The sequence below is a fragment of the Zosterops lateralis genome (genome assembly GCF_965231275.1).
Source record: "Zosterops lateralis genome assembly, chromosome: 15".
In the NCBI taxonomy this organism is placed as follows: Eukaryota; Metazoa; Chordata; class Aves; order Passeriformes; family Zosteropidae; genus Zosterops; species Zosterops lateralis.
Window position 1 is genome coordinate 13,723,093 of NC_139775.1, and position 14,530 is coordinate 13,737,622.

The 14,530-nt window shown below is 53.9% G+C and overlaps 1 protein-coding gene across 1 annotated transcript in view; it reads left to right on the forward strand.

Moving 5' to 3' along the window:
• The first annotated feature begins 9,060 nt into the window (after positions 1–9,060).
• The window catches only part of AXIN1 (axin 1), a 71,092-nt gene continuing 65,622 nt past the window's right edge, over positions 9,061–14,530 (forward strand). Inside the window, exons 1-2 of the mRNA XM_083872159.1 lie at positions 9,061–9,143; positions 11,078–12,049. Of these exons, the coding sequence (XP_083728285.1) occupies positions 11,172–12,049 (878 nt within the window). The 5' untranslated portion in view covers positions 9,061–9,143; positions 11,078–11,171. The remainder of the gene's footprint in view (positions 9,144–11,077; positions 12,050–14,530) is intronic.

The window sequence follows — 14,530 nt, forward strand, 5'->3', positions numbered from 1 at the left end:
ATTCTCTGGAAGAACACCAGGACAGCCCTGAGGTGAGAGAGCCAAGGCTGAGGGGTCTGGCTGCTGTCAGCTCCCACTGTGGGGGAGAGGAGCTGCACAGGCTGAGGGACACAGCATGAACACGAGGGGTATGAGATGCTTGGACATGGGATGCTTGGACACGACATGGTTGGACACCAGATGGTGCCTCCAGCCCTGCAGAGCAAGGGAGTGACAGGAGCCTCTGTGTCCTGGTGGGGACACGGGACAAAGGGCTGGGAAGCAGCTTCTGTGGAAGACAACCCAAGGCTTGGCTTCTGGAGGAGATGGGGCACTCAAAGCTGCCTGGCCTGATGCTCAAACCTCCAAGGAGCAATTCTTGTAATCTCTTCCCCTGGGAAGTGGGATGTCATGGGATGCTCACGATCACAATTCCACAACTCCTCTGCTCCCAGACATTCTGTCCTGGAGAGGACTTGGCTCTGCTGTGGTTCACCTGCCTGGCACAGGAAGGAGAGATTTCAGAAGAGAGGCAGCCAGGCAGAGAGTTGCCAAGTGGTGAGAATGGGTGACAGGCTCAGAAGCACTGGCAGAAGGGGACAGGGAATCCCAAGGCTGACATCCAGTGCCAGTTTGCCTTGGCTGTGGAGCAGGTCTTGGATCCCTCCAAATACAGAGACACCCCACTTCTCTGAGCTTCCTCCCACAGTAAATGATTTTGTGAGCAATTTCTCCAGTTTTCTGTCGGGATAAGACCAACACTTTCCATATCTGCTCACCTCATGCTGGAAAGCCTTGAGATGAGTCAATGACAAGACGACCTCCTGGGCTGGGCTTGTGCTAGGGCAGTTAAAGCAGCAGAAGAGTTTGGAGACTCTCCCCTAAGTGTGTGGATAAATGGCACCCCCAGCTCATCAGCCAGGACTGTTCCCTGCAGGAGGAAGCAGGTCAGGCCCAGGCAGTGCTGGGCTGTGTACAGCATTTTGGCTGGTCAGGACCTCAGCTGGTGTCCATCAGGGCTGAGCCTTTCCTGGCACTGTCCCACTCATTCCCACCATGGAGGAGGAACCCTCCAGTGACCCTCAGACAGGGGTGGAGGGCCCCAGGAGCTGTCCCTGCTGAGCTCTGGCCACCTCCACTGTGTGCTAGTGACACATCACCCAGCTCAGCCAGGAGGGGTGGCCCTTGCTGGAAAGGTGGTACAGGATAGTTGCTCCAAGGAAAGACCACCTCAGAGGGAAGATGGCCAAGGAGGGAAACCCCACCTGCAGCTGGGGATTTTCAAAGGAAGCAGGAGATTGGGAAAGGGGTGAAGGAGGCTGGAGTCTCCATGTGGGTAGAGAGAGACCCCAGAGGGTCTGTGCCTGTCCTACCAGATAGCTGAAAGGGCAGAGGCTCCAAGAAGTGTCCTGCCAGGAGTGAGGGTCCCCTGGCTGGGTCTGGCCAGTTTCCATGGCCTGGAATACCTGGTCCTGCAGCACACACAGCATGTTGTGCCACAGAAGAGCCCAGTGAGGGCTCTGCCTGGCAGACTGTGACCTCCTGCCAGCACAGCTGTCCGGGCAGCCACCAGGAGCCCATTACTGGCAATTACCTGCCCATGACAATTAGATTCTGGCTGCTGGGCTGCCTGGGCACCCAGAGCCAACACTTCTCCAGGGCATGGGACCATTCAGAGGAGCGTTTGGGGCATCTAATGCCCTGTCTAAGTAGCTTGAGGCTGAGAGACTCATTCTGCAGGAGAATTAAGGCGTGGAAATGCTGTGGGGCTTCCCTCAGCAGTGCCCGATGTGACCACAGGGACCCTTTGCCCAGGGCTGGCTGGGGTTTGGACCTCAGTAAACCAGCCACAACCTCAGCTGCTGTTGTCACTTCATGGGCTCAGAGCTCTCCTGGTGAAGGACAACGGTGATTTGGGACCTAAACTGTACCTGTCAGGCACAGTGCAGTGGTAAAATTATTTCTAGAGCTTGCCCCGGATGCATGAGCGTTTCTGAGATGTCCTCACAAACCTCCCTGCTCACAGCAAAGCCGACCATAAACCCGCGGGCCACTAGGTGGACTCACAACAAACCAAAATTGCGGGATGGAGAGAGAGCTCCCCTGACCGTCGGCCTCATCTCCGGGGAAAGCCTCGCCAAAGAAGAGTTTAAAGTCACCGTCAGTGAGAGTCGTGCCAGGAGAGAGCAGAGAAACAGCAGTGTGTGTCCAGCTGGCCACTGCCTGGTCACCAGAGGTGGAAAAAATAGCCAAAAACATGGTCACCAGGCCTTGCTTGTTATAAAAATTTTGCCAGGTCCCTGGGAGAGCTGATTGTCCAGGAGGAGTGAGCCAGGAATGTGGGGACAGCTCTCCAAGCTGCACTGCTGGTGAAAATCATATCCAAAGGGTCACACTGGGAATCCTGGGGCTGCAGGACATTGAGGCACCACCCAGCACTGAGGTGGCTCTTGCCAGCCAAGCTGGTGATCACAGTTAAGCCAGAAGTTCTTGCCCAGCATTACAAAACAGGTCTGTGAGAGTGGAGCAGCCGATATTTCTGCACTGACCAGCCTTCCCTCACCTTCCAGCAGCCCAGGCCACAGTCACTGATGGCTGGGTGAAGGAAACTCACCTTTCCCAGCAGAGTCAAGCAGGTGGAATTATCACAGGCTGCTCTGGGATAACCCTGCTGCAGGAACCAGCTGTTTCCATGCAGCTGCTCCTCATGTTCTCATCCCATCCCGCCGTGGGGACACTGGAGCAGAGGGCAAGCAATGGCCTGGCCAGGTGGGTGGGCCCTGGCTCTGCAGTGGGGCTTGGGAACCAGGGAAAGGGTTGTCCCCTGACACTGCTGCTCCCTCCTGCCTCAGCTCTGTAAGCTGGGACCATTCCAGCAGGGATAACCATTCCAGCAGGGATAACCACTCCAGAGGCCCCGTGCTCAGGACAGAGCACACCCTGCTCCAGACATCTCCCTCTCACAGAGAGGCAAGATGTGAAGTGTGGACCATGGGAACAGGTTCCACTCCTGTGAGTGGGAAGCACAGAGCTGTCCAGCTCCCCTGGAAACATCTCCTGGGTAGGGTGGGTGGTCCCAGCAGGGACGAGCTGACCTCTCTTCTCTCTGCAGAGCGGCACTGCTGGGATGTGTGTGGATGGCATCCCAGCCCTGGCACCCCGAGAGGAGCAGCGAGCCTGGTGGTCTGGAGCATGGAGAGGCAGGAGAGCAGGGCACAGGCCCAGGCTGGACCCCAAAGGTGGGTGCAGGAAGGTGTGTGGGGTGTCCCTGGGGCTGCTCACCTTCACTGGCTGGGGATGGAGAGCACTGGCCATTGGTGGTGCTGGCTGAGCTCCTGTGCCATTGCTTTTGGCAGAGAAGGTTGATCAAAACCAGAGGAGCTGCGGGGTCTGGGATGTGGCAGGGTCTCAGATCTAGCAGGGGTCTGTGAAGGTCTCTTTGCTCTGCCAGATATGGGAACCTTTCCCCAAAAGCAGCACAGAGGCCAGGTGGGGAGGGCTGGGGGACACACCAAGGGCCTGGCACCCCTATCAGTCCATACACTCCTATGCCACAGCCCTGAGCTGGGATGGGAGCCCAGGGCTTATCTGGGGTGGGACAGGAGTGAGAAGAGAAGCCCATGTGAACAAACTGGGCTTTGCCCAGCCAGGGCAGAGGAACAGTAGCTGATATGGTCCCTGGCTGTTACTGGGGTTATGAATGGTGCAAACCAAGCAGAGGAGAGTGGCCATGAGCTGCTGTGACTCTCCCTGGGCTGGATGGGATGGAGGAGAAGGAGTATGGGGAAAGATTTTGACAAAAAAATCCAGTCCTGAGCACAAAACATGAGGCTAGAGGTGGCTGACAGTCAGAAAGGAGCTGGAGTGGTCTGAGGACTGATGGTAAGAAGGTCACAGAAGTGTGGGAAGAGAAATAAAAGTCCATGTCAGGCTCCTCTGTGAGGAAGGTGCTGGGTGAGCAGCACATCCAGAGTGGCCTCCCAAGGCATGGCATGAGCATGCCCATGATATTCTTTGGGGGAAACATCAGGTTTGGGGGCTCTGTAATCCAGCAGGAAGGGCAAAGCAGAGCTGGGGAAAAGAGGCTGATGCCAGGGCAGGCACAAAGAGAAACACCTGGAGATGAAGGCAGAGAAAAGCCCTGGGAGAACAGGCCAGGGTGCTGGGACACTGCAGGGGCTCAGGGTTATCTAGTGGAGCTTCCATCTGCCATTTGGGCATCTGCATCACCATGGGCAAGCACTGGCAGGTGCAAAACTCAGTTCAGACAGCTCCTTAGCTGGTCCAGGCCCTCCTCCCCCTACATGTCTGGAAGAAGGTCAGCCTGACTACAATTTTTATTTTTGATATAAACAGTAAAGATTTTGCCCCATCCACCCACTCCAGACCTGTACCCAGCATAAGCACGGGGACTTGCAAGCAAGACCCACGTGGGAACAGGAGTGAACAGGGAAATTGAGAGGATTTTTCTGGAGGGGAAGGATCTGAGTGCCCAGAGCAGCCAAGCCCTGCAGCCTTCCCACTGCCTGGAACAGGCTCCACCATGGGCTTTATGAAAGAGCAGGATCTGAGTGAAAAGGCATAAACTTGGTGTCCAAACAGTGCTTCATCCTTTTCACCCAGCACTAGAATCAATGTGTTAGTTTCCTTGAGCTGAGGAATCCAAAGATGGAGGCAGACCCAGGCTGCGTGTGGGACCTGCACCCACAGCTCCATGGATGCTTTGGCAGAGTGACATGGCCAGGGTGGGCAGATATCTTTAAACCCTGCAAGAAGGGATGCTGTAGTGATTGAAATCAGCATCACTCATTTCCACTCTTGCCCCCAGCCCTGGCACAGCTCTCTATGGGCATCCTCACTGCCCACACTGAGATCTGCTCCATCCACCCCTCCCAGTGAGACAGGCACTCTCATCCAGCCCCCAGCCCTATCCATGGCCACTTCTCTGCTTTGTTCTCCAGCCAGCTCTATCCTGTGGCTCTGCTTGTTTGTCCCCTCAGTGGCAGTGCCACTGAGCTGTTGGTGCCTCATCCCAGCCAGGCTCTTTGGGATGCTCTGGTTTCCTGGTGCCACAACACCAATACTTTTATCTTGAATTCTAATACATTTTCTTCCTCCTGTTCTCTAAGCATCATCTTACCATCACTCCAAGAGAGAGCTGTCAGCTCTGTCTTGCACCTCAGGACATTATTTTCTCGGCAATATTTTTTTTCTTTAAATCTTTAAATCATTATTTTCTTTGGCCATCATTGGTCAAGTAGTCAAACCCCAGGACTGAGGGTGCTGCAGGCCCGAGGTGGGAGGCAGCACATCCCTTTGCCTCTGTCAGTGATCAGTGCAGGTCCCCACATTCCACAGTATTTCTATTTATCCCCTACTTCCAAAAAAAAAAAGATTTTTGCATAAAAACCGCCGGACTTCGGCACCGCTTATGACCTTGCAGGAGCCTTTTAAATGGCAGCCAAAGGTTGAACAGCACCATCTAGTGCGCTCCCTCCCAAATCCGCCTGCGCCGGAGGGACGCCGGCTCACAGCCCCGCACATCCCTGGAAGGAAAGGCTCCGTGCTGACAGCCCACCAGCCATCACCATCCCCCAGCACAGGGGCAGGCTCACCGTGCTCTGGGACAGTCAGTGAGTCGCTACAAAGAGGAGAATTCATTTGGGAGGGCTCTAGTCAGCGCTGAAGCTGATCCAAGCGGTTTCAGGCTCTGTAGATGTTGGAGAGCTTGCAGGTCCCAAGCTACCTTGGCAGGAGAGGAGGGTGCTACAGAAAACATCCCTGTGCAAGGAGGCTCTGGAATTACACTGCATCAGTGCTGCCTGCGTGCAGCACAGACTCTTCAGACCAAAGGCTTAGAGCAGTTCCTTTTCTCCAGTTTTGCTGTTTGTTTCTTCCAGGCAGAAAGGAATGTGTGTATTGGGAGCTGGGAAGTGTCCAGCACCCCAGGTTCACATGGGCCAGCCTCAGGGGCAGGGTGGCACCAGGGGTGCACCAAAACACCACTGCCACCTGGATGGTGGCAGTTTTGCTGTAAGAATGATATTTGGGGTAAAGGGCAGAGCTTCACGCTCAGCTGATGAAGAAGGGAAAATAACCAGGTTTGGTTCATTGGCCTCAAAAGCCTTGCAGTCTGATTCCTCCAGCACACATCCAGGAATACTCAGTGCGGTTTATCACCTGTTTGATTTCCTCTGATAAATCTGGAAGTAGGTGATTTTGGCCCCTGGTAGAGTGCAGGGATAAGTCTCCTCATCATAAGCCACCTGAGGGGTAAAAGGCAGGGAAGAGGCTCCAGAGGGAGCCCAAGGCTCTCTCAGCCCCAAGCATCCCTGCTAGAGCACCAGAAAATAATGAGGCACCGTGAGGGCTTGGCTTCAACCTCTGGGAATTTGCTTCTCCTGGCCTAGGAAGGGGCAGCTTTCAAAAGCCTGGCTGCCTTTGCTGGAGCAGGGCCTGCTTTCCCTGGGAGCATGCACAGAGTGATCCTGCACTGCTGGAAGGGACGTGCCAGCTGATCTGGAGGCCTCCTGCCTTTCTGTGTGCCTGGGGGCTGGTCCCCACTCAGGGCTGTGTCCCCTGAGCTTGGGGAATGTGCCAGGAGCTGGTGGGAGCAAGATGAGCCTCCAGCACTCCTCCCACCTCCCCAGGTCCAGCCCAACCCGAGGAGCAGTAAGGAAGGTCAGGGAAGGATGGCAGCATGAGGGAGGGCAAGTCAAGCCCCAGCACCTCAGTCACCTGCATCTTGTCATCACCCACCACCTCGGGCTCTCCCTTGCCATGGAGAAATCTTGCTGTGGTTTCTCAAACCAACTCAGTTCAAGCCACGAATCTTGCTGGGCCTTTCTCTGGGAGATAAAAAGCTCTTTAACACCTGATTGTCTCTCACCCATGAAGTGGCTGAAGTGCTATAATGGAGGCGTCTCTTGGGCTCCTTTAAACTTGCAAGCCTCAGCTGTCCTCCTGCAAAGCAGGGCTCACTTTTAACTCTCCTCCACCTTCTCCTGATTTCTCAGCATCCTTTCCAAAACACAGATGCTGGAACCCTTCTGCTGTAGCACCCAGCCCTGTCCCAGCTGGACATCCACCATGGGGACCCTGCTGCTACCACATTATCCCTCCTGTCTCCCAAACTCCCCCCAGTCTGTCCTTGCCAGATCCCGGGTTTCCAGCAGAAGGGCCCTGTGTTCAGGGGACAGACCCTTTCACAGCTGCTCGCATTCAAGCCCGTTTTATTTGCCAGGGACTCGGCTTGTGAAGTTTTCTACAGCTGTCTTGACCTCGTCCATGTCTCCTGCCCCTCTCATTTCCCTCGCCCCAGCGTTTTTCTCAGCAGGGCTTTTTAATCTATTTCTAGACCATTGATGGAAATAGTGAATAGCACTGGGCTTCCCATCCAAGCCCGGACACCCACTGAGCTCACTCCCATTCTGCAGGGATTCCCCATTGAAGGCTGTCGGTTTGCCAGCTCCCAGCCCCTTTAAGGTGTCCCTCTTGATGTTGTATTGTGCTAATTTTTAATCAGAATAGTATATGGATTAAGTCACATGCCTGAACAGAGCCCAGGTCTATTATTTCTATGCCGCAACCTTTATCAGCCAAACTTGTAATCTCTTCAAAGGATGACATCAGAGTTTGACAAGAGCTATTTTCTGGAAACTAGGCTGATTGCATTAATTATATTCCCATCCTTTAATTCTTTGCCGGCTGAATCCCACATCAGCTTTTCTATTATTACGCTTGAGATCAGTATTGCACTGCTACGAGTAAATCAGCTCTGAGCATCGTTCACATGAGAGAGTGCAAGGAGCCACATCATCCTGGCATACTCTGTGGTGGGGTGGGATGGGGAGTGTCACTGCCCAGAGTGGTTGTTTGGGAGTTTCACAAAGCTGGAAAAAAATTTTGCATTTTGAAAAGTGTTCCCTAAATGCATCGAGGCAGGCAACTGTGGTAGTGTAGTCACATAAAAAAGCAGAAACAGTTCATATTGGAAACCATTCTGAGTTATTTCTGCTTTTTCAGAGGATTGTCTAGTGGCTTGTTTCCATGTTCAGCTTTTGGGATGGTATCTAGGGTCTGCCTGGCTCGGAGTCCATCACTGCTTTCCAGGGAAGATGCACGCTTCTGCACTTCCCTGTCACGCTACTCTCATTTGATCTCTGCATTTGGCAACCCACTTCTCCCTTCAGTGTCCCCAGCACTGCAGCCTCAGAGCTGCTCCCCATAACCAAACACCCCCGATCTGGGGAGTCTCCACGTGCTGTGACCCATCACAGCCCATGCAGTGCCACCTCTTGGACAGTCCCTGATTTCTCCGGAGGAGCAGGACACACATTGCAGGTTCCAAACCAGCTCTGGTTGTTGTTGGAGCCAAGAGCTGCTGGTGGACTGGCGCCCCTACATCCCCAGGCCCACGGTGCGTGGTCCAAACTGTACAAAACTCAGGCGTGTCGTGTTCAACACACATGAGCCGCGGAGACTGGCGGTGTTTGAGGGCTGCAAGAAGGGATGCAGCCTTCGACGAGACCCTGGAGGTCTCTGAAGTTTCTCTGGGGCCCTCTGTGCCCACGATGCTCACGGGCTTCCCTCACGCAGGGCCGGACGAAGCTCTGGAGCCACTCAGCCCTTGAGGTGCCCACCCAGCCGGGGCTCTGCGGGAAGCCCAGCCCGAAGCCTGGGCCATGTGCCGGAGCTGTCCGGGGAGCCACTGGGCACCGTGCTGCGGCTCCCGGGGCCCGAGGCCTCCCCAGGCCGGGCCCTGCAGCGTGTGCGGGGCCTGCAGCCGCCCCGGGCCCCGCGTGTGGCCGCGCCGCCTCCCCGGGCCGGGCCGGGCCCGCTCCGCCCCGCTCCGCTCCGGCCGCCGGGCCCGCAGTACCGGGCGGGGGCGCGGGGGGCGCGGCTGAGCCGCCGTGCCGGGCTGGGAGGCAGCGGCGCAGGCGGAGCGGAGCGGAGCGGGGCTCGGCTCGTTGCTGCTGCTGCTGCTCTCGTTGCTGCTCTCGCTCCCCCGCCGCCGCCACCCGCCTGCGGCCGCGGCCATGGGCGTCCCGGGCCGCCCGCTTTGTGCCGCCGCCGCCGCCCCTCCTCCGGGCCGCCGCCGCCGCTGAGCCGCATGGGCCGGGCCCCGCGCCGCCCCGGGCCGCCGCCGCCGCCGCTCCGCGCGGGTGAGTGAGGCGGCCCCGGCCCAGGCCCTGCGCTGAGGCCGCGCCGAGGCCGCCGCGGGCGGGAGAGCGCGGGGCCGCGCCGGGGCCAAGGAGCCGGGCTAGGCCGCCCTGGGAGCGGGGGGGAAAGGCCGGGCGGGCCGGGAGGGCGAGCGGGGCCGGGGGCGGCGGCGGGGCCGGGGGGGAGAGCGCGGGCCGGGTCCCGCGAAGTTGCCCGGGGGGCGGCGGGGGCCCCGCGCGGAGCCCTGACAGCGGCGGGGCCGCCACGGAGCCCGCGCGTCCCGCGGGGCGGCCCAGGGTCCCCAACGGAGCCGGGCGAGCGGCTCGGCCGGAGCCTGGCGTGTCCTCCGGGAGGCACCCCCGGGCTGCCCCGGCCGGGGCGAGGAGCCAGCGCCGCTCCGCCGCAACAATGCCCGGCGTGGCTGCGGTGCCGCTGCCCCCGGGGGTCCCCTTCACCCGGCCGGGGGTCACCGGGGAGACCTGCAAACGTGGGGGCGGGCGAGTCCTGCGCGCTATTCCAGAATCGGGGTAAAAACCACCCTGAGCCGCCCCGTGGTGCCAAAGCCCAGCCTCTCCCATAGTGTCCGGGCAGCAGGGGCTGCGTGCCGGGGTTTGGGCCGGGTGTGAGCGGCGCTGGCTCCTGCCGCGCTCCTCCCGGGGCCCAGCCGTCCTCGCTGGGCTCGCTGGTGTATTTCACGGTGGACAGGTGGGCTGTAAGGACAGGCACGGCGGTTCATGGTTTAGCCAGGATCAGGAAATGGGGGGGAAAATTTTAAAGCATCCCAGAGATGTGTTCGTTGATGCGGGGTTTGCTTTGAGAGGGAGGGCGAGCTAAAATGTGTCTTTCCCGGTGTGTTTTTACATGCAATTGAGTTAATCCAGTGCGAGGAATAATTTGTGAGGCTGCTGGTGCTCTGCAGTACTTGGGGCTTAGAGGCTGTTCTGTAACACAAGGCTTTTGCTCCTCGCTTTAAATGATGAGGTTGATTTGAGCAGCAGAAGTAGCAACCCAGGGATTGCCCTTTTCTTCCTTCCCTGCCTTCCCCATACCTTCCATCCTCCATATTGACTCGTTGCTCCTCTTTAAAAACCTCCTTACTTGATCAGGTTTCCTTGTCAAGGTGGTTTTCTCATCTCACTTTGATGACCTGAAATTTTCCCAGGCTCGTAGCATGCAATTTTGTTAGCATAAACGAACCTTTTCTCAACGGCTTGCCTACAAAAAGCAATGCTAAAACTGAGCTCCTGTACTAACATGCCCATCTGAAGCAAAGAATGCAGTCCAGATGCCCAAAATATTAGGGTCAACGATGCATCTGGATTCCCCTAGAGCCAGACGAGGCGACGCGGTGTGTTTCTGAAATGCAGAGATTTGTGAGGAATGTGGCGCTGGTATGTCACTTGAGCGTAGGAAAGCCACCTGTGTTTGATTAAGGTGCAGCCCCGCTTTCAGGACTTAACTGCATGTTCTTTAAAAATCATTTTCACAAGCCTTGAATTCCTGTTTAAGGGTAAGAATTTCCTAGATCCGTAGCCAGATAAAAACGTGTTGCATTAGTGTGATCTGATGTATGTCCTGTCTAGGTGGGCAGTGCAGAAGGTGGCTTGTGTCCTGTGGTACCTGAGTATGGGTCTCTTGGATGTGGGGCTCATGTATAAACCCCTGGTGTTGGGAAATTGACTGGTGTTTTAGCATAGTGTCAGCTGTATCACTGATGCCAAATCCTGGATGTAAAGTTTTGGGATCTTCTGTAACTGTCATTTTTAGCCTCTGCCTGGTTTGGGCTCGATTCTGTGCTCTTGGAAGTTACCAAGCTGTTGATTCTGCTGAAAAAGATGTGTTAATACAGTAAAGGTGCAGGGCATAACCACTAGTTTGTTGTCTTAGAGTGTTTATTTCCAGTGATACTCGCTTATTTTTTCCTCATCTGTTTCAGCCGAACAAACTTGTTCACCTTGGAGCTACAAATATTAGTGATTTGAGGTTGGCGCTCATCCCCCACTGCTCCCACGCAAGCAAGGACCAGAAAAATGAATATCCAGGGGAAAGGCTTCCCCTTGGACCTGGGAGGAAGCTTCACTGAAGATGCTCCAAGGCCACCAGTTCCTGGTGAGGAGGGGGAGCTCGTGTCCACAGACCCAAGGCCAGTCAGCCATGGTTTCTACTCTGGTAAAAGTGATGTGGTCAGAAACGAGACGTCCACGGCAACACCGAGGCGCTCGGATTTGGATTTGGGGTACGAGCCCGAGGGGAGTGCTTCACCAACCCCACCCTACCTGAAGTGGGCCGAGTCGCTGCACTCCTTGCTGGATGATCAAGATGGCATCAACCTCTTCAGGACTTTCCTGAAACAGGAGGACTGTGCAGATCTGCTGGACTTTTGGTTTGCCTGCAGTGGCTTCAGGAAGCTGGAGCCTTGCGTGTCTAACGAGGAAAAAAGACTCAAGCTGGCAAAAGCCATTTACAAAAAATACATCCTCGACAACAATGGCATTGTGTCCCGGCAGATCAAACCGGCCACAAAAAGCTTCATCAAAGACTGTGTCATGAAACTGCAGATTGACCCTGACATGTTTGACCAGGCCCAAACGGAGATTCAGTGCATGATAGAAGACAATACCTACCCTTTGTTCCTTAAGTCGGATATTTATTTGGAATACACAAGGACAGGTGGGGAAAGTCCAAAAATTTACAGCGATCCGAGCTCGGGGTCTGGGACAGGTAAAGGGCTCCCTGGTTATCTGCCAACTCTGAACGAGGATGAGGAGTGGAAGTGTGACCAAGAGGCTGAGCCTGAGGCCAGCAGGGACTCAGCCCCTTCCAGCAGGCTCACACAGAAACTGCTCCTGGAGACGGCCACGCAACGCGCGGCCTCGGCCCGGCGCTACAGCGAGGGCAGGGAGTTCAGGTAGGTGGGGAGCTTCCTTGGGAGACATGGGGAACCTTGAAAAAGACCATGAGTGCTGGGGAGTATCCATATTGGTACAGGATGGCATTGCCGAGTGGTTTGGTGGAGAGCAAAGCTTGGTTTGAAATTAATCGCGGGTTGTTTTAAAAGCGTCGTTAGCTGTTCCGGTGTGATAGTGGCAAATCGTCCCTGCAGCGTGTTCCTCACCTGGAGAAACTGCTGCTGGAGGTGTTCTGTGGGCAGTGAAAAGCCATGGGCAGCCTTCATGCATGTGCAGGTGGCTGGGGAAGCTGCAGTGCCAGGTTTGCCATAGCCTGCACCAGCAGAAGGTCAGTGTTTAGGTACTGTGTCATCAGCAGGTACAGCTGGTGGTGACACTTCTGTGCAGGAATTGTCATGAGCCACAGCTGGGAGCTCTATCTCACAGGAGATAGATACCCTCACCTTGGTGGTGTGGGTAGGAGTGAAGCAGCATGGATGGTGCTCCTTGATAAAGATACTGCTTTGCATATGAGATTTCCAGCACTGAATTCTAGCAGTGTCAGAGTCAGAATCCCCAAATCCAGTTAAAACCATGCCATGCTGAAGCTCTTCCCTTCATGAAAGCAATTGCTGAGGTTTTTTTTAACTGTAGTCCTTGCACAGTTCTGCAGCCTGTTTTTTTCTGGGTCCCCCACCCACTTCCAGCCAACATGGATTTTGAAACTTGCTGAGAGCTCAGTTAAAATTCCAGACAATTAACTTAGCAGGGAGCTCTCTGGGATCAATAAGCATGTGTGTGTCTAACCCTTGCTGAATCAACAGAACCCGGCCAGAACACATTCCTACTTTTTTTTTTTTTTTTTTTCTTTCCCCTTTTTAAAATAAAATCTCCTTGTTTTAAGACCTGCTTAGGCTAAAAATCTGACGCTTTGTGAAGATTACGAAATGAAGTAGCTGAACTGTCCTCTTCAAAGGCTCCTGCTTTATGAAAAGCATTTCTGTGTTTAATCTCCCTCGGCCGTCCCTTTAGGCTGGCAGCTGGAAGCACATCCCACCCCGCGCAAGGTCTCGGCGCCTTTCAGCTGGCAAAATGTGCTCGGTTTGATTCTTGTTTTCTTACAGATTTCCAGGAGGGGATGTTGCATGTGAATCTCTTGGGGAGGGGGAAAAAAAAAAGGGAATTCATGTGGGCTCCTGCTGTTTTAATCAGGAGTCAGAAAAAGAAAAATATCCCGGCGTCTTGGGACTTTCCCATGGAATTAATAAAAACCTTGAATGTGTCTTGAAGTGCATTTTGCTGAGGAGCTGGGTGCTCACCGTGAAAGAAGGATTAGAAAAGTCTATGATTTAAGTGTCTTTTTATTTAAGCAATAATGGTGTTAAGATTGAAAATAACTTACTTGAGGGTCAGCTTTGTTTAGTTTCCTTACCAGACGATGTATAAATCTTGTGTGTGACACTGAGCTGTTTAGCTCCAGCTTCAAGGAAAAGGTGCACTTTACCCATTATCTGAATATATCTGTGCCAGGTTGTAAAATGGTTTAAAAATGTGCTGTGGAAATAAAGTGTTTTGGAAGTAGAGTTCATCAGTCCTGGGCATTTTCATAGGAGATTGGAACAATGTGGAATAAATCTTTACCTGGAGGATGGAGATTAGAGAAAATGTGTGGCTATTAATTTGTAGTGTCCAACAGCCTGTCATTGTGGCTACTGACACTCTGCTGACCTGTGGAGTAGTGAGGCAAGGAAATGTTTGCCATTCTCACCAGAGCAGGAGTCACTTCTCAACCTGGAGTAGCTGAAGATAAGGGATTTATTTTATTTTTTGAGTGTTGATCTGTCAGCTTCTGTGATGTCCAGAGCATTGCCATGGAAGACGCTGCTGAACTGCATAATCTCTGCATTTTTTATTCTAAAAACTGCTGAGACACTAATTTATGAGGTGATTGTTCCTCTTTGAGCAAGACCTTGTGGTTGAAAATTAGCCTTCTTCCTGGATGTTGTGTAGCAATAGCTGTCTTGAACAAGCTGTTTTTTAAGCTGTAGCATCTTTATCTTGCAGACTTCTTGTTCATTTACTTTCTCACCTGAGGAAGTGTGCTGGAAGCTGCTTGCAGCAGGAAGCAATGGCTGCATGCAGCATTTGAAAAGCTGGGTCCCAATTTATTTTGAAAATTTCCACAAACCTCTTCTTTTTTTTTTTTTTTTTTTTTTTGGCATATGTGTGAAAGAATTTCTCATTTCTCTTCTTTGGGGAATGTTGAAATAAGCTGTTTTGCATTATATCTCAGGGCCTGTTTAATCTTCCCAAGATTGAACTTCTATTCCTTGGCTTCCATGGAAACCCTAAATAAAGAGGAATCTAAGCAAATGCAATAGAAGTATTTCTCTGTTAGCAAATGAGCATCTTGAATCAACTCCAGGTTTGTTTTTTTTTTCAGCAGAAAGTTCATAAATCTTGATGCAGTAGCTCTGCTCTCAGGAGAACAAATGTAAAAA